The sequence below is a fragment of the Cyprinus carpio genome, chromosome B3, assembly GCF_018340385.1.
Source record: "Cyprinus carpio isolate SPL01 chromosome B3, ASM1834038v1, whole genome shotgun sequence".
In the NCBI taxonomy this organism is placed as follows: Eukaryota; Metazoa; Chordata; class Actinopteri; order Cypriniformes; family Cyprinidae; genus Cyprinus; species Cyprinus carpio.
In genome coordinates, this window is record NC_056599.1 from 36,351,697 (window position 1) to 36,371,580 (window position 19,884).

At 38.1% G+C, this 19,884-nt stretch overlaps 2 protein-coding genes across 2 annotated transcripts; both read left to right on the forward strand.

The window, feature by feature from the left end:
- The first annotated feature begins 275 nt into the window (after positions 1–275).
- syngr2a (synaptogyrin 2a) lies at positions 276–4,650 on the forward strand. Its single transcript, XM_042721320.1, has 4 exons — positions 276–501; positions 1,223–1,460; positions 3,030–3,163; positions 3,257–4,650. Exons 1-4 carry the CDS (start codon positions 403–405, stop codon positions 3,452–3,454), a joined length of 669 nt encoding a protein of 222 aa, XP_042577254.1. The 5' UTR covers positions 276–402; the 3' UTR covers positions 3,455–4,650.
- Positions 4,651–10,014: 5,364 nt separating this feature from the next.
- Positions 10,015–16,871, forward strand: LOC109109047 (soluble calcium-activated nucleotidase 1-like). Its single transcript, XM_019122160.2, has 4 exons — positions 10,015–10,281; positions 11,544–12,205; positions 13,907–14,110; positions 14,290–16,871. Exons 2-4 carry the CDS (start codon positions 11,566–11,568, stop codon positions 14,631–14,633), a joined length of 1,188 nt encoding a protein of 395 aa, XP_018977705.2. The 5' UTR covers positions 10,015–10,281; positions 11,544–11,565; the 3' UTR covers positions 14,634–16,871.
- Positions 16,872–19,884: the final 3,013 nt, after the last annotated feature.

Genomic DNA, 19,884 nt, shown 5'->3' on the forward strand with positions numbered 1-19,884 from the left:
CCATAGACTGTATACACACTGTGAATGAGTCCCCAAAAACTGAGGCCACGTGGTCAGCTTCTGCAGTCAGATTATAGAGCTGTGTAAACTCTTGCTGGGCAAACCCTTGTGTGCAAAGTGATTAAACATCAGGACTACACCCAAACAAACAGCACAGCACTGGAAACGTCTTTACACTCATAAATTATTAAGCATGTCCAGATGTCAAATAGCTATATCAATAGAGGGGCGTTTCAAATATTTAACTGTAGCAATGGTCGTTCTGACGTGACGTGTACTTCCTTGAAGGGTGGTGCGGTACTTTCAGGAAACAGTTGTGAAAGTAAACAGCGTGAGAACAAGCCGGACAGCCTGCCGAAGCGCTGACAGATTAAGAGGGGCTAGAGTGTCACGAACGCGGACATGGAGACGAGTGCTTACGGTGCATCTCTGGCCGGTGGAGCCTTTGATTTCTGGAGCTTTCTAAAGCGTCCGCAGACTATCACCAGGCTGTTCAGTTGGGTGAGCTAGATCAAAGTCATCGTTAGCTAACCGAGCTAGTGCTCCTACTCCGTGAAAGTTTGTAGTATTGCCGCTGGCCTCAAACTGTGTTAGTTTAACTCAAGTCAAGCGCAAATCTCAATTCTGCTGTCACAAGTTGCAAAACACTGACCATATGGCAGCAGCAGTAGTTTGGGAGTTTGTTGTTGAGGTCTGCATCATGTGACTTGTAAACTCAAGATGTGTCAGCATAGCTCTTAAACACTTAGTTTTATGCAGCTAGTTTGCGTGTTTTTCTTTCTTTCTTTTCTAAACCATTTACAACAACAGTATTCATCACCTGTTATTACACTGGCCATTCTTTTTTTTATTTCTTCTACTGCAAATAAATGTTTTTAAGAAAGAGAATGTAAGCACACATTTTAAGGTACAAAAAATATTGCATTTTAAATGATAAATCTTTTGACAGAGCATTTTTAAGCAGATGTAGGGGCCTAAATGAATGTATCACTGACCTAATTCTTTTGCTGTGTAAATATATAGTTTTTTTTTTTTTGTTGGTTTTTTGATAACCAAAGTAGACATCTTGTGAGAGCGTCACGCCTCCCATTCAAACATGACATCGTTGTACCCTGTAAACGCTCTCAGTAGTAGTTACTTTGGCGTGTGTGATTACAACTGTGATGATGCATTATTAAAGAGATTCTGCTGTTGTCACTAATTCTGTTTCTTTCCATCACAGCTCTTCGCCATAGTGGTGTTTGCCACCATAGTTTCTGAAGGCTACATGAATGAAAACCATGAAGAAACCACTAAATGCATGTTCAATCAGAATGATAGTGCTTGCAGCTATGGAGTTGGTGTTGGGATTTTAGCTTTCCTGGCCTGTGTTGTCTTCATTGTGCTGGATGCCTACTTCCCCCAGATCAGCAATGCCAACGAGAGAAAGTACATTGTGTTGGGTGATCTTTGTTTCTCTGGTAAGAATTATTCCAGGTTTTTGTTTTTATCAATCACTTGACATTTAATTGCAGAATGCATTTATTAGTACAGTGTCTAAAAGCCACGTATTTGCTTGGATCTGAAACTTAGTGATCTGAAACCTTGAAAGCTCCGTTCACACTGCCAGCGAATGCAACAACAAAGCGACCTAAATCTACGTTCATTGAAAGCTGGCATCCATGACTTTTGCCAACGATATGTGGACATCTCCAGAGACACGTCAAAAGTTGTGAGAAGTATTATGACATCTCACAGTAAAGATGGTAGAGCTCGAGAAATCAGAGTACAAGTTCTAATTGGGTTTGGTTGTGTTTAGCACAGTTGAGGCGTTCGTAACTTTTATTAGGGCAGCCAGATTTAAAAAGGTCTACTAGGCAGGCAAAGGCAAACATGTTGGCATCATGTTTGTCATGGAACTTCACAACTGGGTGATGTGGAATAATATCTAAGTAGGAAGTAAAAAGTTGCAGTCAGTTCCAGCTGAGTTTCCATGATGTTAGCATGTTGCTAAGCTAACAACATGATACTGTCGAAGCATACTGTACCTACGCTCCCAGGGTCCAATGTTTTCCAGATATTTATGGCACACAATGAACATTAAAAAAGGGTAATATGTTTCCAAGTTCAATGGCCTGGTAACATACATTAAGTAAACCTTAAAACTAAGGTCAGGAGTCAGGACACATTTTCCCTAACCCAACCCAGGATTTTTCTTTTTTTTTTATGTACAAGTACAATTTAATACAAGTTCAACTTAAAAACACATATAGAGACCCCTCTATAAATGCTGGCTTATTTATCCAAAACCATATGATAATTAGAACATACTGTTGTAGGACAAAAAGTGTTCTTATTTTTTATCAATACTTTCAGTGTAATGAAATGCAAGTATATTTATAACTATCTAACTGGATAACTTGTTTTTTTTTTTTTTTTTTTTTTTTTTAATGGAGCTCATTTCCTTCTCTGTGAAGGATACATACAGTGATGTCTTAGTGGACAAAGCAAGGTTGCCAGCTTCATGTCTGAAGCACACTTATGATGAATTTAAATGCTCATAATGGTTTGAAACAGAGCCATACCTTTTGTTACTCATGTACTCCTATTCATAATGGGCTAGTTTACCCAAAAATAAAAATTCTGTCATTATTTACCAACTTTTATGTGATGAGAGGCTTCCATCCTTTGAACGTGTGCACAACCAAAACTTTGCAGATCCAAAAAGATCATACAGGCATCTTAAAACAAATCTTTATAAATCTGCGGTTTGATCCGTTAAAGTTAAGGGGTTTATTTGACTTTTTATGATCAACACGTGTGCATAGAGCGCAACAAATATGGTATCACATAAACATCCATCAATCATTAAAAAAAACAACAAAAGTTGTTTGGAGTTGAGTAATGATGACAGAATAGCGTTCCGTTAAAAATATCTTGAGTTATGTTTTTGAAGATGAACAAAAGTTGTTTGGAGTTGAGTTAATGATGACAGAATTTTCACTTTTGGGTGAACAAACCTTTCACGTTCCTCTCTGCTTTCTCATCAGGTGTGTGGACGTTCCTGTGGTTTGTGTGTTTCTGCGTCCTAGCCAATCAGTGGTCTCACACTACTCAGACAGTCGTCCTAGCTGATGCAGCTCGAGCTGTGGTGACCTTTTCCTTCTTCTCCACTGCCACCTGGGTGAGCACATCTCACTTCCTGTTTCTGCCTGACGGTCTCCTTGTATATTTGATAAACTGAAACAAGTATCATGCTTTTTTTTTTTCTCTCAAGGCCATTCTTACCACGTTCGCATTTCAACGATACCGTCAAGGGGTGGACGAGGTTGGCCTAGGCTACAATGATCCTTCATCCAGTGACCACACTTCCCCGTACCCTTCAGCATATGCTGGTGCTCCAGAGGGTTACCAGCAGTCCCCATTCACTGCCAGTGCTGCGGCACAGGGAGGGTATCAGCCTCCCGCGTACTGAGCGTGAAGGCATTTTAACGCGTTTCATAAGCTCCACTTTTTCCTTTTCCATAACAGTTGAAATTGTGACCTGGGATTGGTGTGCTATGCTGGTGTGTTTTTTTTTTCAATGTTTGAAAAAGAAAAAAAGAAGTTATTTATTTTTATTTTCTTTGGATGCGAATTCTAAGCATAACCCTAAGTGTAAAAGTCCCTTGCACATCTGCAGAATCATAATTCTAATTTCTCCAAATTAGATTCGGAAAACCAGATTCCACACCAGCTGCGGTTTTTACATTTACGAAACGGATGGAATTTACTTTATTCCATGTCTTGAATGCACAGTCACATAATGTAGGAAAATCTACAGAACTGATGTGCCTAAAAATAGAATCGAAAACTAAATTCCTCATATGCAGACAATAGAAAGTGAACAAACTCTCTGTGCCAAATACATTACCACAATTGAGTAATTCTTTAAAAGCATTGCATTGCCATATATCACATTTTTGGAAAGTGTGCACTAAATCTATAGCCAAATGGCTTTATTAACTGCTAACTTTAGTCTTGTTGAGGTTAGAATAGATAACTGATGAATAGTTCCGATTGAGATTGTGAGGTAAGAAATGAACTACTGTAAACGTGCCTTAATTTAATTTGTGACAGGCAATAGGCTTTGTGTGGATAATAAGCCTTATTTTTGTGAACTTTAAGCACCTGAGTTTTGAAGTGGTAAACAATCATATAATGTAATGTTGTTGACGAATGTGTTCTTTTATGTCAGGCCAAATTCACTGCAAGATTTCTACCTCTTACTATTGAAATTGTGCCTTATTTTGAAATTAATATCTAGGAATTGAAATTGATTTCAGTGAATTTCTATTAATGTATTTCTGCTTTGACTATTTTAGACCACTTTTACTGTTTTCTTCATTTCCCTAAAATGAAAAAAAAGAAGAAGAAAAGATAGAATAAATATTAATCTAAGTTGGCCACTAAATAGAAACTCTTTTCAATATGGTTATGTTTTTTTTTTTTTTTTTTTTTTTTTTTGAAGGTAGGGAAATGTCTTTTACACAGTTCTGTTATAACACATAATCATTGTGTCCTTCGGTTCATTTACTTTGCAACATTTTTTTGTAACAGCAGGTATTGCAACATTCATCGTTTTTGTAAGGAAATGCTGCACAATAAACACTTGATTCTTTCCAATGTTAACAGATGTCAAAATCTTGTTGAATCCTGTCTGTTTGAAATCTAATAAATTGGGGGGTAGTTCACATTTACAGAATTTACACACCCAACCATTACGAACTATTTTGATTTTCTTTCTACAGCAAAACACATACACTCACAAACACAAAGATAAATTTATGTTATTTTCTGTATGTTTGAATCTGTATAATTCAACAAAAGCCAGTGAATGTTCCAGGGTTTTTAATTTTTGGGGTGAATTATTCTACACTAGATTTGTTAATGTTACACCATGATTGTAACACCGCTAAGCTTATAGTACTTAGGTTTTTATTTTATCTATTTATTTATTTTTTATCAGTAATATAGGCCACTGGTGCTGATATACCTGGATAATATAATTGACATTATAATGTCTGTGTAATATTGCGAGTCAACTATTTATTGTGCTTAGTATTGGTCAGATAATATCTCACAGAGTCTGTGGGATATTGTGCAAATGTTACGAACGTACAACGTATTGCATGGCTCTAAAAATTACAAAAAATGTAACATGCATTATTTTTGTGCTTTACTTTAAAGCTTTACATCAAAGACTATAGATTTATGCTAATATGCATATATCACAAACTGAAATTGCTCTAGGTAACTACTATACTATATTTTAAGTTTAGATAGTTAGAACCAAGTGTTGGCTGGTTTGCAATGTTGCTGGCACTATTATAATAGCCATGCTCTCCATTGGTTATGGTTTTGGTCCGCTATCTTGTTTAAAACATGCTGTACAATGAAATGTTTTCATTGCTGCCCAGGGTTGCCAGGTTTTTGCAACAAAACCCGCCCAATCGCTACTCAAAACTAGGCCTGTCACGTTTCGAGGGGGATCCCCCGGTAAAAAAATCGCATTCCGGTGGGGTAAAATACACGTTTTTGGTTGGGTTCCCCTGTTAAAATTCGCATTTAAGGTGCTAAATATCACGTTATTGGGGTCGCTTAAACCCGCGGCAACAGTGCTAGTAGACCAAGACCGCGGACGTGGCAACACTGTTGCAGTCGTAGCTCAAAAATGCACGCAAGTGCGAGCGGAAAGCGCTGGTTCTGCGCGCCCTGCTTCGATCACGTCCCCGCCTGCGGAAGTGAAGGATGTGCAGAGCTGCCTGAATGGATCCGTGATCAACAATACCTAACAATTCTCAGCTTTGTCTTCAACACTACCGAAACAACATTACCCTTTTAAAAAAACCTACAGTAAATACAATACTCCACTAAAAACAACCATCACTGGGTTCATGCAGAAACTCACTGAGGGAAATACCTTCACCGAAAATACCGTTTTATACCCGTTTGTTTGTGTGCGATCTTTTCATAACAGGATATGTGCGATGTTGATGTCAGTTGGAGATGAACTCTTGTGAAATATAGCCTACTGTAATATTAGAAATATAAGTAACATTGTAACAACGTGTTTAATATCTTTGTGTAACACATCTATGATTGAATAGGTAGGAAGCTCTCTGATTGGTCCAGCAGTGAATGTTTACATCACGTGATGAAAGATTTTGCAAGTTAGTTCAGCTGCCCTATAGAATTGCTTAATATTGAATCCATAAATGGTGCATATATGAGTTAATTGACTAAGACTTGATTTGCTTGTTAAATAAATATATCGATATTTACGAACAGAGGCCACATCATATTGACAGTTAACAGTTGTTCAAGTGATCAAATAACCGGAAACATAATGCAATACAAATAAACAACAAACAATCATATAAAATCCTATTATTCATAATAAATATCTAAACATTTACAAAGATTTACAAATGCCCTAAATTACTTGTAATGTGTGTGTAAAAAAAAAAAAAAAAAAAAATATAATAATAATAATAATTTTTATCAATGCGTAGCCCATTATTAAAGGAAAAGTAGTAATGTGTAGTTTATTGGTGAATTTGTTGCACTATATAAGCTTTACACAGTAATTTCAAAGTTTTCACACAAGTGAATTTACAAAAGGGCAACTGATGTTTTTCAAAACCGCGAAAGTCTAATGTGATGCATTAAAAGAAAAAAGAAAAATACTGAGCATAAATACAGTTTATACTCTTCCTGATTACACATTGACCATTAAGTGAAAATGTAGTTTGGAAATTCATATCACGTCAATCAAAATGTAATGTAATACCTTTAAAGCCATTTCCTCAGTTCCAGTGTTGGTGTAGCTGCGGCATTTTGCCATACATGGAGAGTACAGTGAAGTAGCAATTCAAATTTTAATGTCATTTTCATTTGCCCTCTCTGCATTTGTAGATTTTTCCCATTTCAGTTGCCATTGAAAATATTTAGATCAAAATCTGTTCATGCAGGGTGTAATTCCAAAATAAAATTCCAACATATCATGAATATGGAATTGTTGAAAATGAAGATTGATGTGCCAAAGATGGCACCAATAGTCCATTTCACTCCTGCTGTAAACTAGCCAAGATGAAGTGCTTGTGGTTCCAGTTCCCCATCTAGTTTTCAGTGCCTGTGGAAATGCCACAAAGCAACTCCTAAACCAGAAAAAAAACATTGATAGACCTGTTCTTTACTAAAAACTTGTGCAACACTATCATAATTTACACCAGCTCCACAGTTTAAATGTAGTATGAATTACACTGCTTAAAGCCCAAACCTGAGGGAAATTTGAGGGACAAAGTGACTAGTTGAGTATTTTTTTTTTTTTTTTTTTTTTTTTTTTTTTGTGAAATGTCCTTGAGAAGCCTTAAAACTGATCAAAACAAAGCTCTGTTTTGCCTTAAGGCCCTGATTTGGAGGGGGAAAACAAGAACCTTCTGACCATGATGGGATTGGATAAGTCGTTAGTTAGATAATCCTTTAGTTTTATTCAGCATGAAGGTTATAAGCAGCTGAACACAGGCTCTGCTGTAAATGGGTACATCCAGTTTGAAGCCTGTCTAAAGCCCTATTCGAACGGGATTAGTATTACCTGTATTACCTGGTCGTCTGTGATCTTATTCCTGTGCGAATCGGCCATGTCTGTAATTTGCAAAGTAAAAATTCCCCCGCAAATGACCTACCATATTTCGCTGAACACAGATGTCCTTATGAGAGGTGATTATATTAGTCCCATGAGAAATCGGCATCTCTGTGATTTGCCTGGATTTACCAGGGACGTATATCATTTCTTCAAGGTTTTTGTTTCCTGTGCACCTTTTTATCCATCTTTCGTGAAGAATGGAGTCTGCGTTGGTGTGTTTTGATAGTTTTTTGGCAGTTCTTGGATTTCTGACTGAGCCTTCAGACAGACCATTAGATACAAAGAAACAAATTTCCTAAATTGTATTAAGTAAATATACACAAATATCCATTAAAGCTACAGTTAGTTAAGAGCATCGAGTAAATTCTCTCTTTTTCTTTGATTGTTTGATTAACATTATTAACATAGCCTTATAAGAAATGCACAGGTCCGTTATATTAATGCACATCTGATATTTTCTTGACAATTTACGTTTACTTAAGACATAAAATGTTGTGCCAATTTGCTCAAAACGTGAAAAAGTACTCCATTCAGATGGATTAATTGTGTGTGCGCTTTAGGTGTGTGTGCACGCAGAAATGATCTATGACAGCGTGAGATCTCTTTCGTGCTGTCTTGCGCTTGAATAGCTTAACATCACTTATATGTTTAAACTGAAAAGCCTTAAAACTGAGGAAGCAGCACTGGCCTGATCGTTCACATAGTTTTAGGGGGCTGAGACAAGAGATAGGGGGCTGAAGCCCACTTAAAAGGGTTTAGAACTGTACCTGTCGCTATACACCAATACACCTATACACAATTTGCAGATAGAGAAAGCTGAATGAAAGAAGAGCGAAAACAAAAAGAATGATAAGATGGAGATGGTTGACATATAGCAGCATGCCATAAGGAACATTCATATCCGGGAGATAAGTCAGTAAATTTGAGTAAAATCACAGGCTTCACTTATCCCGTGCGAAAGTGCCACACGAAATTCAGATGTGGAGGGGGGGATTTTCTAAATCACACAAGGTCCCCAGATAATACTAATCCTGTGCGAATAGGGCTTAAGTGTTTAAGGGATGCCATAATATTATACCATTTAACAATTATCCATATGATTTACAGCCTTTCTTTTGTCCATGTAGATTCAGAGATGGCATTTTTTTAGGCTTTCAGCTGTGTTAAATATTTACATTTCAGATAAACAAAATTATTAACCAACTAAATTCCACTGGTATAGTCCCTTAGGGCATGTTGTGGTTCAGTACATACAGAGTCTAAAAGTTGGAGTAATGAGCATTACATTCTTGTAAACAAGACCAGGGCTGCTGCTAACAATGATTTAAAGGGGTCATGTGACGTTGCTAAAAAGAACATTATTTTGTGTATTTGGTGTAATGCAATGTGTTTATGCATTTTAAGGTTAAAAAAACACATTATTTTCCGCGTACTGTACATTATTGTTGCTCCTCTATGCCCCGCCTTTCTGAAACGCTGAACATTGATTTTTAAAAAGCTCATCGATCTGAAAAGCGAGGTGTGCTCTGATTGGCCAGCCAACCATAAAACCCATTACAACCAAATTCCTCGAGCGTTAAACGGAAATGTTATGCCCCTTACCATACTGTGATGCCATGTGTCCCAGCGCGACAAGACAAAAACTATAAAACCCATTACAAACAAGGCATTTCTTGCATCCAGTGGGGACATAATTAATGATTATAATGACTTATTCTATCTTTTTACGCGTTGTGCATTGCGTCGCATAAATATAAAACCCATGTCTGCATTTGTGATCGGAGAAATGACAAACAACAAGAACTACTCTACACTGCTTAAAACTCGTGTTTGAATCATCAGTGGCAAATTCTTTAAATATGTAAACATACTTACAGGCTGTAAGTCAGAAGCGCCAGACTGTCATTGCAAAGTTGAAATTGCACCACTTTAAAGAAACAGCATTGTAGGCTACTGTTCCAGGAAACAGTCCTCGTCCTCCATAAAATATGCTGCACACATCTGAATATTTGGGTTGAACTGTTCGGGAACAGTATTGTAAATACAACTTAACCACTGATTTCTAGTTGTGTCCTCTTTTGGAAGGCAAAACAAAGTAGTTTCGCTTTCACAACAAAACACACAGCGTCTCCACAACATGGCGGCGGTGGCAACAGCGAGCATAAAAGATACGTCTTCTTTCTTTGTGTGAACATTTGGGTGGCGTTATGCAAATCTTCCCACATCGTGACGTAGACATGTGGGGATGTGCTAGAATGAGTTGTTTTAGGTAGGAGTGGTTGACTCTTAACTTTTTTTATAAAGAATATCTCTTTGGATTTGAGACTTTAGTCTTTGCAACTTTACAGATCTTCTTTATGCACTAAGAGCTTGTAACACTCCAAAGAGAAAGGAAAACATTACATGACCCCTTTAAATGTGAGAATTTTGCTAAACATTTTAAACGGGTTAACTTGTGTCACTTCATAGCTGTAATATCCAGCCGTACCTGTTTTCACCCTGTGTGTCTTCCGTCCTTTCACAAAGCCACTCCTTACCTCCACGTCAACATTACTCATTTCCTACACAAAGTGTTGCTGTGGCATCAGTATATCCTGTCTTAGCTGGAGAAGCTGGTAAGTGTTTGGTGTCTTGGGTCTAACTAAATCATGTCTTTTGTAGCACAAGAGTGTTCTAACACTTGCTTGTAATTGTTGTTAGTGATGAAAGCATCTAATTTGAAGGGTTTTTTTAATCATTAAAGTGTAAAAGAATTGGTTATTGGATAATCTACTTGATTATATTTGTTGTTCATAAACGTAGAGGTCATGCTGGAGAAATGAAAATCGATGTCTGGAAATTTGTAACCTTTGCACCTGTTTATATCATTGAATGATTGACTGTAAAGTAAATGATAAACAAGGTCCCTAAATGGGTTTGTCCCCTATGAAAAAAGGGTTAAAAGTGGTTTGACATTAAAAAAATAATTCTCCTACTCCAGGTTAGCATGCAAAGCCAGGTAATTTGTTAAGTTGATATCCCTAAAGAGAATCAACACTGGGGTTATCAGATCATTGCTCTGAATTTGTTTGCACATCAAAATCAGCCCAACACTTTAGCTCAGCCAGTGTTGTGAGTTTGGGGTGGAGCTATTGGTTTGTCTGACCAATAGTAGATTGGAAAACTGTTCCAGATTTGAAGAACGTTATTGCAGTTCCATTTGGTGTTTCTAGTGCACAGAAATAACACAATTGAGACTTGTAAAAGCAAGATTGTTATATTGGTATATCATGAGTTTTTTTTATTTTATTTTTTTTTCTTTCTTTCTTTTCAACTAAGGCACATTGAGTGTAGCCAGAATGGAGAAGTTCATTTGGATGTGTAATCAGGCATCAACACATGAAGTTAATTTAACACTGGGGGTCGCCAACTCACTGTTGGTTGTATTCACAGTGCTTAATTTTGGTTTTTAACTGGCCCTGTTACAGTACCTGTTTGGGTGGATTCAGTATCTCTCATAAGAATAAAAAAGGTTGTGATCAGGATAAGCAGGTTGTGCTGATGATAACATTGACTGATAGGGAAAGAGTAGAGTTTATTCACTTCCCCTCCTGCTTGCTCATAAGTGATGATCATGCACCACTCTCGGCACTCCAGTGAATCATTTGTAGAGTGTAATGAAATAAAATATAGTATCTCGATAAAAAACAAACTTAAGTGGTCAAATACAAGTTGGGAACAGGGCTTCCCACTTGCTCGATTTCCGGGATATTGCATGTAATATGCGGCCATCAAGGAGCTTCTATCAGAATGCAGAAGGCTCCTGGGATGTCTGGGAGAGGTGGGATGTTTGTAAATGTGTCAGGTTGACCTAAATATGTTTCTGTTCCCTGCGTAGGTGTGGCTGCTGTCCCTCCCTAATGCCTGTTTCTCCAGGCTATGCACGTCTTAAGCAAAATGAGCCTATGAACTCTCTACGCATCTCTGTTGGAGGGCTCCCAATGCTGGCTTCTATGACCAACACCACAGACCCCCGCTTCCGCATCAAATGGAAAGCCATTGTGGTGGTAGCGTCAGCACTAACCCTTGCCCTCCTCATCTACATGCAGTTTTTGGCCTTTCACCCCCAACCCAGAGGCAAATATGGTTTGAGGTTAAACCATCAGGAGGTGAGAACAGAGGGCCGCTACAATGACACATACCCCCTCAGTCCACCAGAGCGCACGGCGCAGGGCACACGCTACCGAATAGGGGTCATCGCGGACCTGGACACGAACTCACTCAGTGACAAGAAGCTGACCTGGTTCAGCTACATGCTGAAGGGTCACCTCCTGGTGTCGGAGAGTGGGGATACAGTGGCAGTCGAATGGGATCAGGACAGGGTGATCTTGGAAAGTCACCTGGCAGAGAAGGGTCGGGGCATGGAGCTCTCCGAATTAGTGGTGTTTAATGGCAAACTGTACAGCGTGGATGATCGTACGGGTGTTGTATATAATATAGATGGACTTAAGGCAGTTCCCTGGGTCATACTGCCAGATGGGGATGGCTCAGTTTCAAAAGGTTAGTTTTGCTAAAGTACCCTTTTTGCACCAAAATAAAAAAAGCCCAAATGTTTTTAAAGTGATGTGTAGGCCAAGTATAGTAACCCATAACCCTCAGAATTTAACCCCTCCAAGTAAGTGCACACACACGTTAGGAGCAGTGAGTATTGAACGCATACACCATGAGTGCACACCTGGAGCACTGGGCAGCCATTTTTGCTACAGTGCCCAGAGAGCAATAAGATGCTTTGCTCAAGGACACTCCAGTCATGGGTACTGAGGGTGGAAGAGAGCGCTGTTCACCCCTCCACCTATATTTCCTGCCAGTATTGAGAATCAAAACTGTAACCTTCGGATTACAAATCCGACTCTCTAACCATTATGCCACAACTGCCCCAATGGCCACAAATGGTGCCAGTACCAGTACCTCTCAAAGATTTCATCAAGACTTGAGGGTCAAGTGATAAGGGAACTGAATACTTAATACAACATAATAAATTTAAATTTTGAGCAAGTACAACATAAAACCATTTTCCAAACGGTGTTTTGCCTTACTCTAAATCACTGTGATTAACCTGTAAAAATTATTTATAGTTTGAGTCATTGGGACAGCTTTCCAAGAAAACTGCATACTTTCATCTCTTGTCTGTGTGTGTTTACGTCATATCTGTGTATAGAAAGGAATGAAGGTCAGGCTACATCTATAAGCAGTGGAAGTAACTTAAAGCCAAAAAGAGTTTGCAAGAGAATGGAAAGGATCATATGCCAGTAATACCAATCTCTTAACCAGTTACTGTTTTGGTCTATTTGCCTATAAATAGCCATACCAAGTTATATTCTCCTCCATTAGTTGATATAAATAGTAATCATTATGTCTAATGTCAAGATTGCCAACTTTTGCAGCAACTTTTTTTTTCAGCAAGTCAAACCAACAGCAGTATATGATCTACCTGCTCATTAGCTCATGTTGGGAGAGTTTTGATGTTATTAGTGACCTTCACACTGATATGGCGATCACCTGTAACCGTGAGCAATGCAGTGCACCTCATACCATTAGATTAATCTTTGCAGAATAACGGAGCCGAAGCACAACTGCTGTAATTACCAAAACAATGCTTGATAACAATGCATGATAAATATCGGTCGATAATTAATACGCATCTCGTCAGTAAAGCTGGTTCTCTAATCAGTGGTAAATTCCATCAGGTGCGTGATTTCACATAGAGCAGCTATTACTACACAGAGCTGTTGTTAACTGACAACTTGTAGTTTTAAGCTTCAGCCGCTAGAGGGCCAAATGTGTGCACAAAATGCACACTTTGTACCTTTAGGGGTACAAAAGTTTGTCACTGGGGCAGTTCCCCCAGATGGGCAACTTTGTACTTTCTTTATCCCTAAAGGGTGCATATTAGAAGCTTAGAGTAATAGTATGTAACCTTAAGGTAGTATGTACTATGCACCCTTTAGGGGTAAAGAAGGTACAAAGGTGTCACTTTAGGGTACATTCAGCCCCCTTTAATTTTCAGCCCTGAAAAACACATTTTAAGGACTTTAAGTTTTAAGGACCTCATTTTACATTCGAAATAATTTAATTTCGCATTTCAACATGGGCTGACTACACGGTAACAGTCAGAAACTATTAAAATAAATGTATAATGATGAAATACAAAGCAATCAATTCAAACATGATATCTGATTTTGTTTTTCTGACATTCTCTAGGGTTTAAGGCCGAGTGGCTTGCAGTAAAGGATGAGCACCTGTATGTGGGGGGTTTGGGGAAGGAGTGGACCACCACCAACGGAGAAGTGCTGAATGACAATCCTGAGTGGGTAAAAGTTGTGGGATTCCATGGAGATGTACAGCACCAGAACTGGGTTCCTAAGTATAGCGCTCTCCGCAGCGCTGCAGGCATCAGCCCACCCGGTAAGCAGCAGCCTTTCACTTACATGCAGTGTGCATTTGTATTTTAAAAGTGGCATTGGTATTACAAGAACTTTTATGTCAAGAGCTCTTGTAGTGTTAACACTCAAGTTCCATTCCGTAGCTAAGAATGAATGCTTAATTTCCAGTCTCTGTTCATTTCCTTTCTATTGTCATCTCAGGGTACCTCATACACGAGTCTGCAGCTTGGAGTGACACATTACAACGCTGGTTCTTCCTGCCACGACGTGCTAGCAGCGATCGATACGATGAGACAGCAGATGAGCGACGGGGCACCAATCTAATGCTCAGCTGCTCGCCAGACTTCCAGGACATTAAAGTGAGAAACGTTGGGCCCCTGAACCCTACGCATGGCTTTTCATCCTTTAAGTTTGTCCCCGACACAGATGATCAGATTATTGTTGCTCTAAAGTCTGAGGAGGATGCAGGGAAATTGCCACTTACATTGTGGTGTTCACCCTGGATGGCCGAATCCTGCTTTCTGAAACTAAGATTGGCGACGTGAAGTATGAGGGACTTGAATTCATTTAGTGTCAAAGGAATTGCATGAAGGTAAATATATGCCAAGGACTGTTAAATACCTTCTTCTAGATGATGTACATCTAGATGTGGACATTGAGGTGTCTTTATGTTGAAATAGTTGAATGATGTTCAAATAATGCCAACTGGCTATTGGCAGCCATTGCCTCAAATGTGATTGTGGTTATAGAGACTAAAGGAACTAGTACACGTTGAACCTTTATTTTAAAAGATTTAACAGAGCCTTCATCATTTTTATTTTTTATTGCCATTTTCAACAATGACCATTAGTGGTTTCACGCCAGTACTGTACTTACTGTGTAATGAATGTAACAGAATGAATGAAGTGAAATGATAGACTGTAGTACATGCATAAAATAGTTTACTGTACACAGATTATTGCAGTTGCCATGTAGTTTTGTTGAAAGTCTTTTTTAAATAGTTTATTTTTGTTTGTTTTTTACATTCTTGATCAGTGTCTTCAGCTACAGTCAGATCAGCTACTTTTAAAAATAACTAAAAAAAATTGAACTGTCACAAAATCAACTTTACTTTTCATTGATGCACCAGAGCTATTTATTTGTTGTTGCTGTTTTTTTGTTTGTTTGTTTTTTGTTTTTTTGAAAACAACAGATTGAAGGTTTTTAAGAAAGAGTTTAGTGTACCTCATTTTTTATCCAGTTGTTTGAATTAGTCTGTTTATATGGTTTTAGGGATTTTGTTAAAAAAAATAAACAAAATTAATCACATTTGATTTGAATGCACAGGACATTCTGTGGTTGTAGAACGTTTTGAATTTATTTATTCATAATCACTAAATGGCTAAATTAAATATTTGGGTTTTTCTTAGAGATTTGGAATTTCAAATTGAGCCAGTAAGCAAGCACTCAGAACTTTTTCCCATAAGCATTTTTGCACTCCCTGAGACCCCCCAGTGGTTAGCCTATGTGATAGACACCCCTCTGCTCCAACCTTGAAGGATCTGCCTGTGAGAAAGGACCAGTGAAGAGAAGTACCAGCAGTGCTCTTTTCTGAGAGAGCATTGTTTTGTTTTAAGAAAGCAATTGTACCAACTTATAATATAGTAATAAGAGCTCTCCTCTGAGTTTGAGTCCACACTCAAGAGTATTAAAAGTAACACTGAAGCAGTGTTGCAGTTAATTAGATAATTAAGTGATTAATTGAGTGATGACTTACCATTAGTGAAGACAACTAACTGTAACAGGCAGAATCAGTGAAGGAAATAGTCACCATTATGGTGGTCAGTGTTTTGTTTACTTTAGTTGGACTCTTGACTCTTGGCTTTTTAATATGTAAGGATGAAAGAAACTCCGATACCTGAGAAACAGACGATACAAACATACACAGGCATCTTCGAGACACCCCACAGAGTGGAGGTGCAGGAAACGCCTCTCTCACATATGCATCAGTTCCTTTTCATCCCCTTCCTTCCCCTTACCCATCCTCTTGCCACTTGGTTCATTCATATTGGTCAATAGTATAATTTTCTACTTGAATGCAAGTAATATTACCAGTCGTGTTTGGTATCAATTTAATAGTCGCAGGGCGAGTGGTACAATGGTCATAATCTTACAAAAGCACACTAAAAGATAATACCTTTGTATTATCTTTAGGCGTCCTTTGTAAGATTATGACCATTATAAGAGTCAAGAGATATTTTGATTAATGTAGAGGGTGTGTAATTCCATGGAAATTACCTTCCGTTGCCACTGAGGTGTAAACCACCCAGGTCTGGGAATTTGGGACCTTATCTTGGTTGTGTATTTCAAGGATTGCAGCAAAAGGGTCGGGGTGATTCTGTAGCCAAAAAGGCCCGTAGGGTGGTGTGTGTCTCTGCACTCCATACTATGTATTTTCTAAGGTCAGTTATGCATATTTTACTCTTAGATTCATCTTTGAGAATTTGATGTCTTGTATTGATTTGATATCTTTGAATTGGCTATGTAACTGGCATAATACATATTTACCTGATTGATAATAAATTGTTACATTTGATTTTATTCTGACCTACTCTGAAATTATTTTCTCAAGTAGATTAAGTAAAGGTGTAACATACACCGCAAATCTGCGTCTAGGTTTAGTACATACTAAATCTCAGGTTAAAGTGAAAAGTGAATTGAATTGAATTGAACGCCTTTATTGTCATTGTATTTTTCTGCATACAACGAAATTAGGAGCACTGCTCCTGACTGGTGTTAGAAAAACAAACATATAACCACAGACAATAAATTAGACTATAAGACTGTACAGTACAATTTTACAAATAAATACAACAAGTGACTGCGTCATGATATTCACATCTGAGTAAAGTGACCATTTATAGTATTGCACGTTGCCCTTCACATTGATATGCACAGTATGTCTATACAAAGGTACAATTTAAATGGAATGAGTACCTGTAGAGATTTAGTGACTAGATATAGTATTGCACAATTAACATATAGTGTATATTATTGCACATGTATTATTGCACCTTACTGCAGATATAGTTTTTCACATTTAGTACCCAGATATGGTAATTTCAGGTGACATTATTTAGTGCATTTTTTTGAAGTTTTGATAAATAAAGCGTACAGACAGTGGTATTGCAGATTGACATACTGCATATTCTACAACACTGTATATATTATATATTGCATGTTGTATAGCAGCAGTATAGACAGAAGAGATTTAACTGAAAAAAGTGACTGTAGTTAAAAGAATAACGTGGTTGGAATAGTATTTGGCATTAGTGCATTTATGAGTTTAAAGTCCTGATAGCAACTGGGAAGAAACTGTTCTGTAAGCGAGTGCTTTTTCCTCTTAAGGACCTATACCACCTGCCTGAGGGCAGAACAGGTGGTGTCCTGGATGGGATGTGTCCTTGATGATGTTTTTGGCCCTTGAGAGATAATGGGAGTGAGCAATGCTTTCCGGGGGGGTAGTGAACAGCCAGTGATTGTTTGGGCTGTGTTGATTATTCTTTGTAGGCCTTTTTTGTCTGCTGCAGTGCAGCTGGAGTACCACACTGAAATGCAGTACACTAACACACTCTCTATGGTAGAGCGGTAAAAGGACACCAGCATTTTACACTCTAAGTTGAATAGTTCTGAGAGTTTGTGATCTTGGGGTACACGTACATTGGCCAGCATGATACACCCTGAGCAACATAGATTCCTAATGAATGAGTAAATATAAAGTAAAGAGTTAACTAGAATAATCAAATGTCAGAATAATAATAATAATAATTAGAGACAGACAAACAACTAATTTCCCTTTCAATCTAAATTCGAGGTCATAATAAAATGGAGTCAGATTACAATTTAACTTAAATTTAATAACTTTGCAAGCTGAAAAGAACAAACACACAAGAAACCTTCAGCCACCACTGTATACCTTCCTTGGGCCAAGTGCGTGGACCATACAAATATTAGATTTTGTTTGGCTGCTGTAACCCCTGAAGGAGTGGAATTCTGGAGATATCGCAACCTTCATAATATATGTTTTGTTTACTTACTTTACTTACTAAGATTTGTTACTTCTTGAATAATTATTAAAGGGGTCATATGATGGGATTTCAAATTTTCCTTTCACGCCCCCACATCTCTACGTCAGTATGTGGGAAGATTTGCATAACGCCGCCCAGATGTTCACGCAAAGAAAGAAGGGGTACCTTTTATTCTCGTTGTACAAACCCGATTCCAAAAAAGTTGGGACACTGTACAAATTGTGAGTAAAAAGGGAATGGAATAATTTACAAATCTCATAAACTTATATTTTATTCACAATAGAATATAGATAACATATCAAATGTTGAAAGTGAGACATTTTAAAATGTCATGCCAAATATTGGCTCATTTTGGATTTCATGAGAGCTACACATTCCAAAAAAGTTGGGACAGGTAGCAATAAGAGGCTGGAAAAGTTAAATGTACATATAAGGAACAGCTGAAGGACCAATATGCAACTTATTAGGTCAATTGGCAACATGATTGGGTATAAAAAGAGCCTCTCAGAGTGGCAGTGTCTCTCAGAAGTCAAGATGGGCAGAGGATCACCAATTCCCCCAATGCTGCGGCGAAAAATAGTGAAGCAATATCAGAAATGAGTTTCTCAGAGAAAAATTGCAAAGAGTTTGAAGTTATCACCATCTGCAGTGCATAATATCATCCAAAGATTCAGAAAATCTAGAACAATCTCTGTGCGTAAAGGTCAAGGCCGGAAAACCATACTGAATGCCTGTGATCTTCGGGCCGTTAGACGGCACTTCATCACATACAGGAATGCTACTGTAATGGAAATCACAACATGGGCTCAGAAATACTTCCAGAATACATTGTCGGTGAACACAATCCACCGTGCCATTCACCGTTGCCGGCTAAAACTCTATAGGTCAAAAAAGATGCCACATCTAAACATGATCCAGAAGTGCAGGCGTTTTCTCTGGGACAAGGCTCAATTAAAATGGACTGTGGCAAAGTGGAAAACTGTTCTGTGGTCAGACAAATCAAAATTTGAAGTTCCTTTTGGAAATCTGGGATACCATGTCATCCAGACTAAAGAGGACAAGGACAACCCAAGTTGTTATCAGCACTCAGTTCAGAAGCCTGCATCTCTGATGGTATGGGGTTGCATGAGTGCGTGTGGCATGTGCAGCTTACACATCTGGAAAGGGACTATCAATTCTGAAAGGTATATCCAAGTTCTAGAACAACATATGCTCCCATCCAGACGTCGTCTCTTTCAGGGAAGACCTTGCATTTTCCAACACCACAATGCCAGACCACATACTGTATCAATTACAACATCAAGGCTGCGTAGAAGAAGGTACTGAAATGGCCAGCCTGCAGTCCAGATCTTTCACCCATAGAAAACATTTGGCGCATCATAAAGAGGAAGATGTGACAAAGAAGACCTAAGACAGTTGAGCTAGTAGAAGCCTGTATTAGACAAGAATGGGACAACATTCCTATTCCTAAACTTGAGCAACTTGTCTCCTCAGTCCCCAGACGTTTGCAGACTGTTATAAAAAGAAGAGGGGATGCCACACAGTGGTAAACATGGCCTTGTCCCAACTTTTTTGAGGTGTGTTGATGCCATGAAATTTAAAATCAACTTATTTTTCCCTTAAAATGATAAATTTTCTCAGTTTAAACATTTGATATGTCATCTATTTTATATTCTGAATAAAATATTGAAATTTGAAACTTCCACATCATTGCATTCTGTTTTTATTC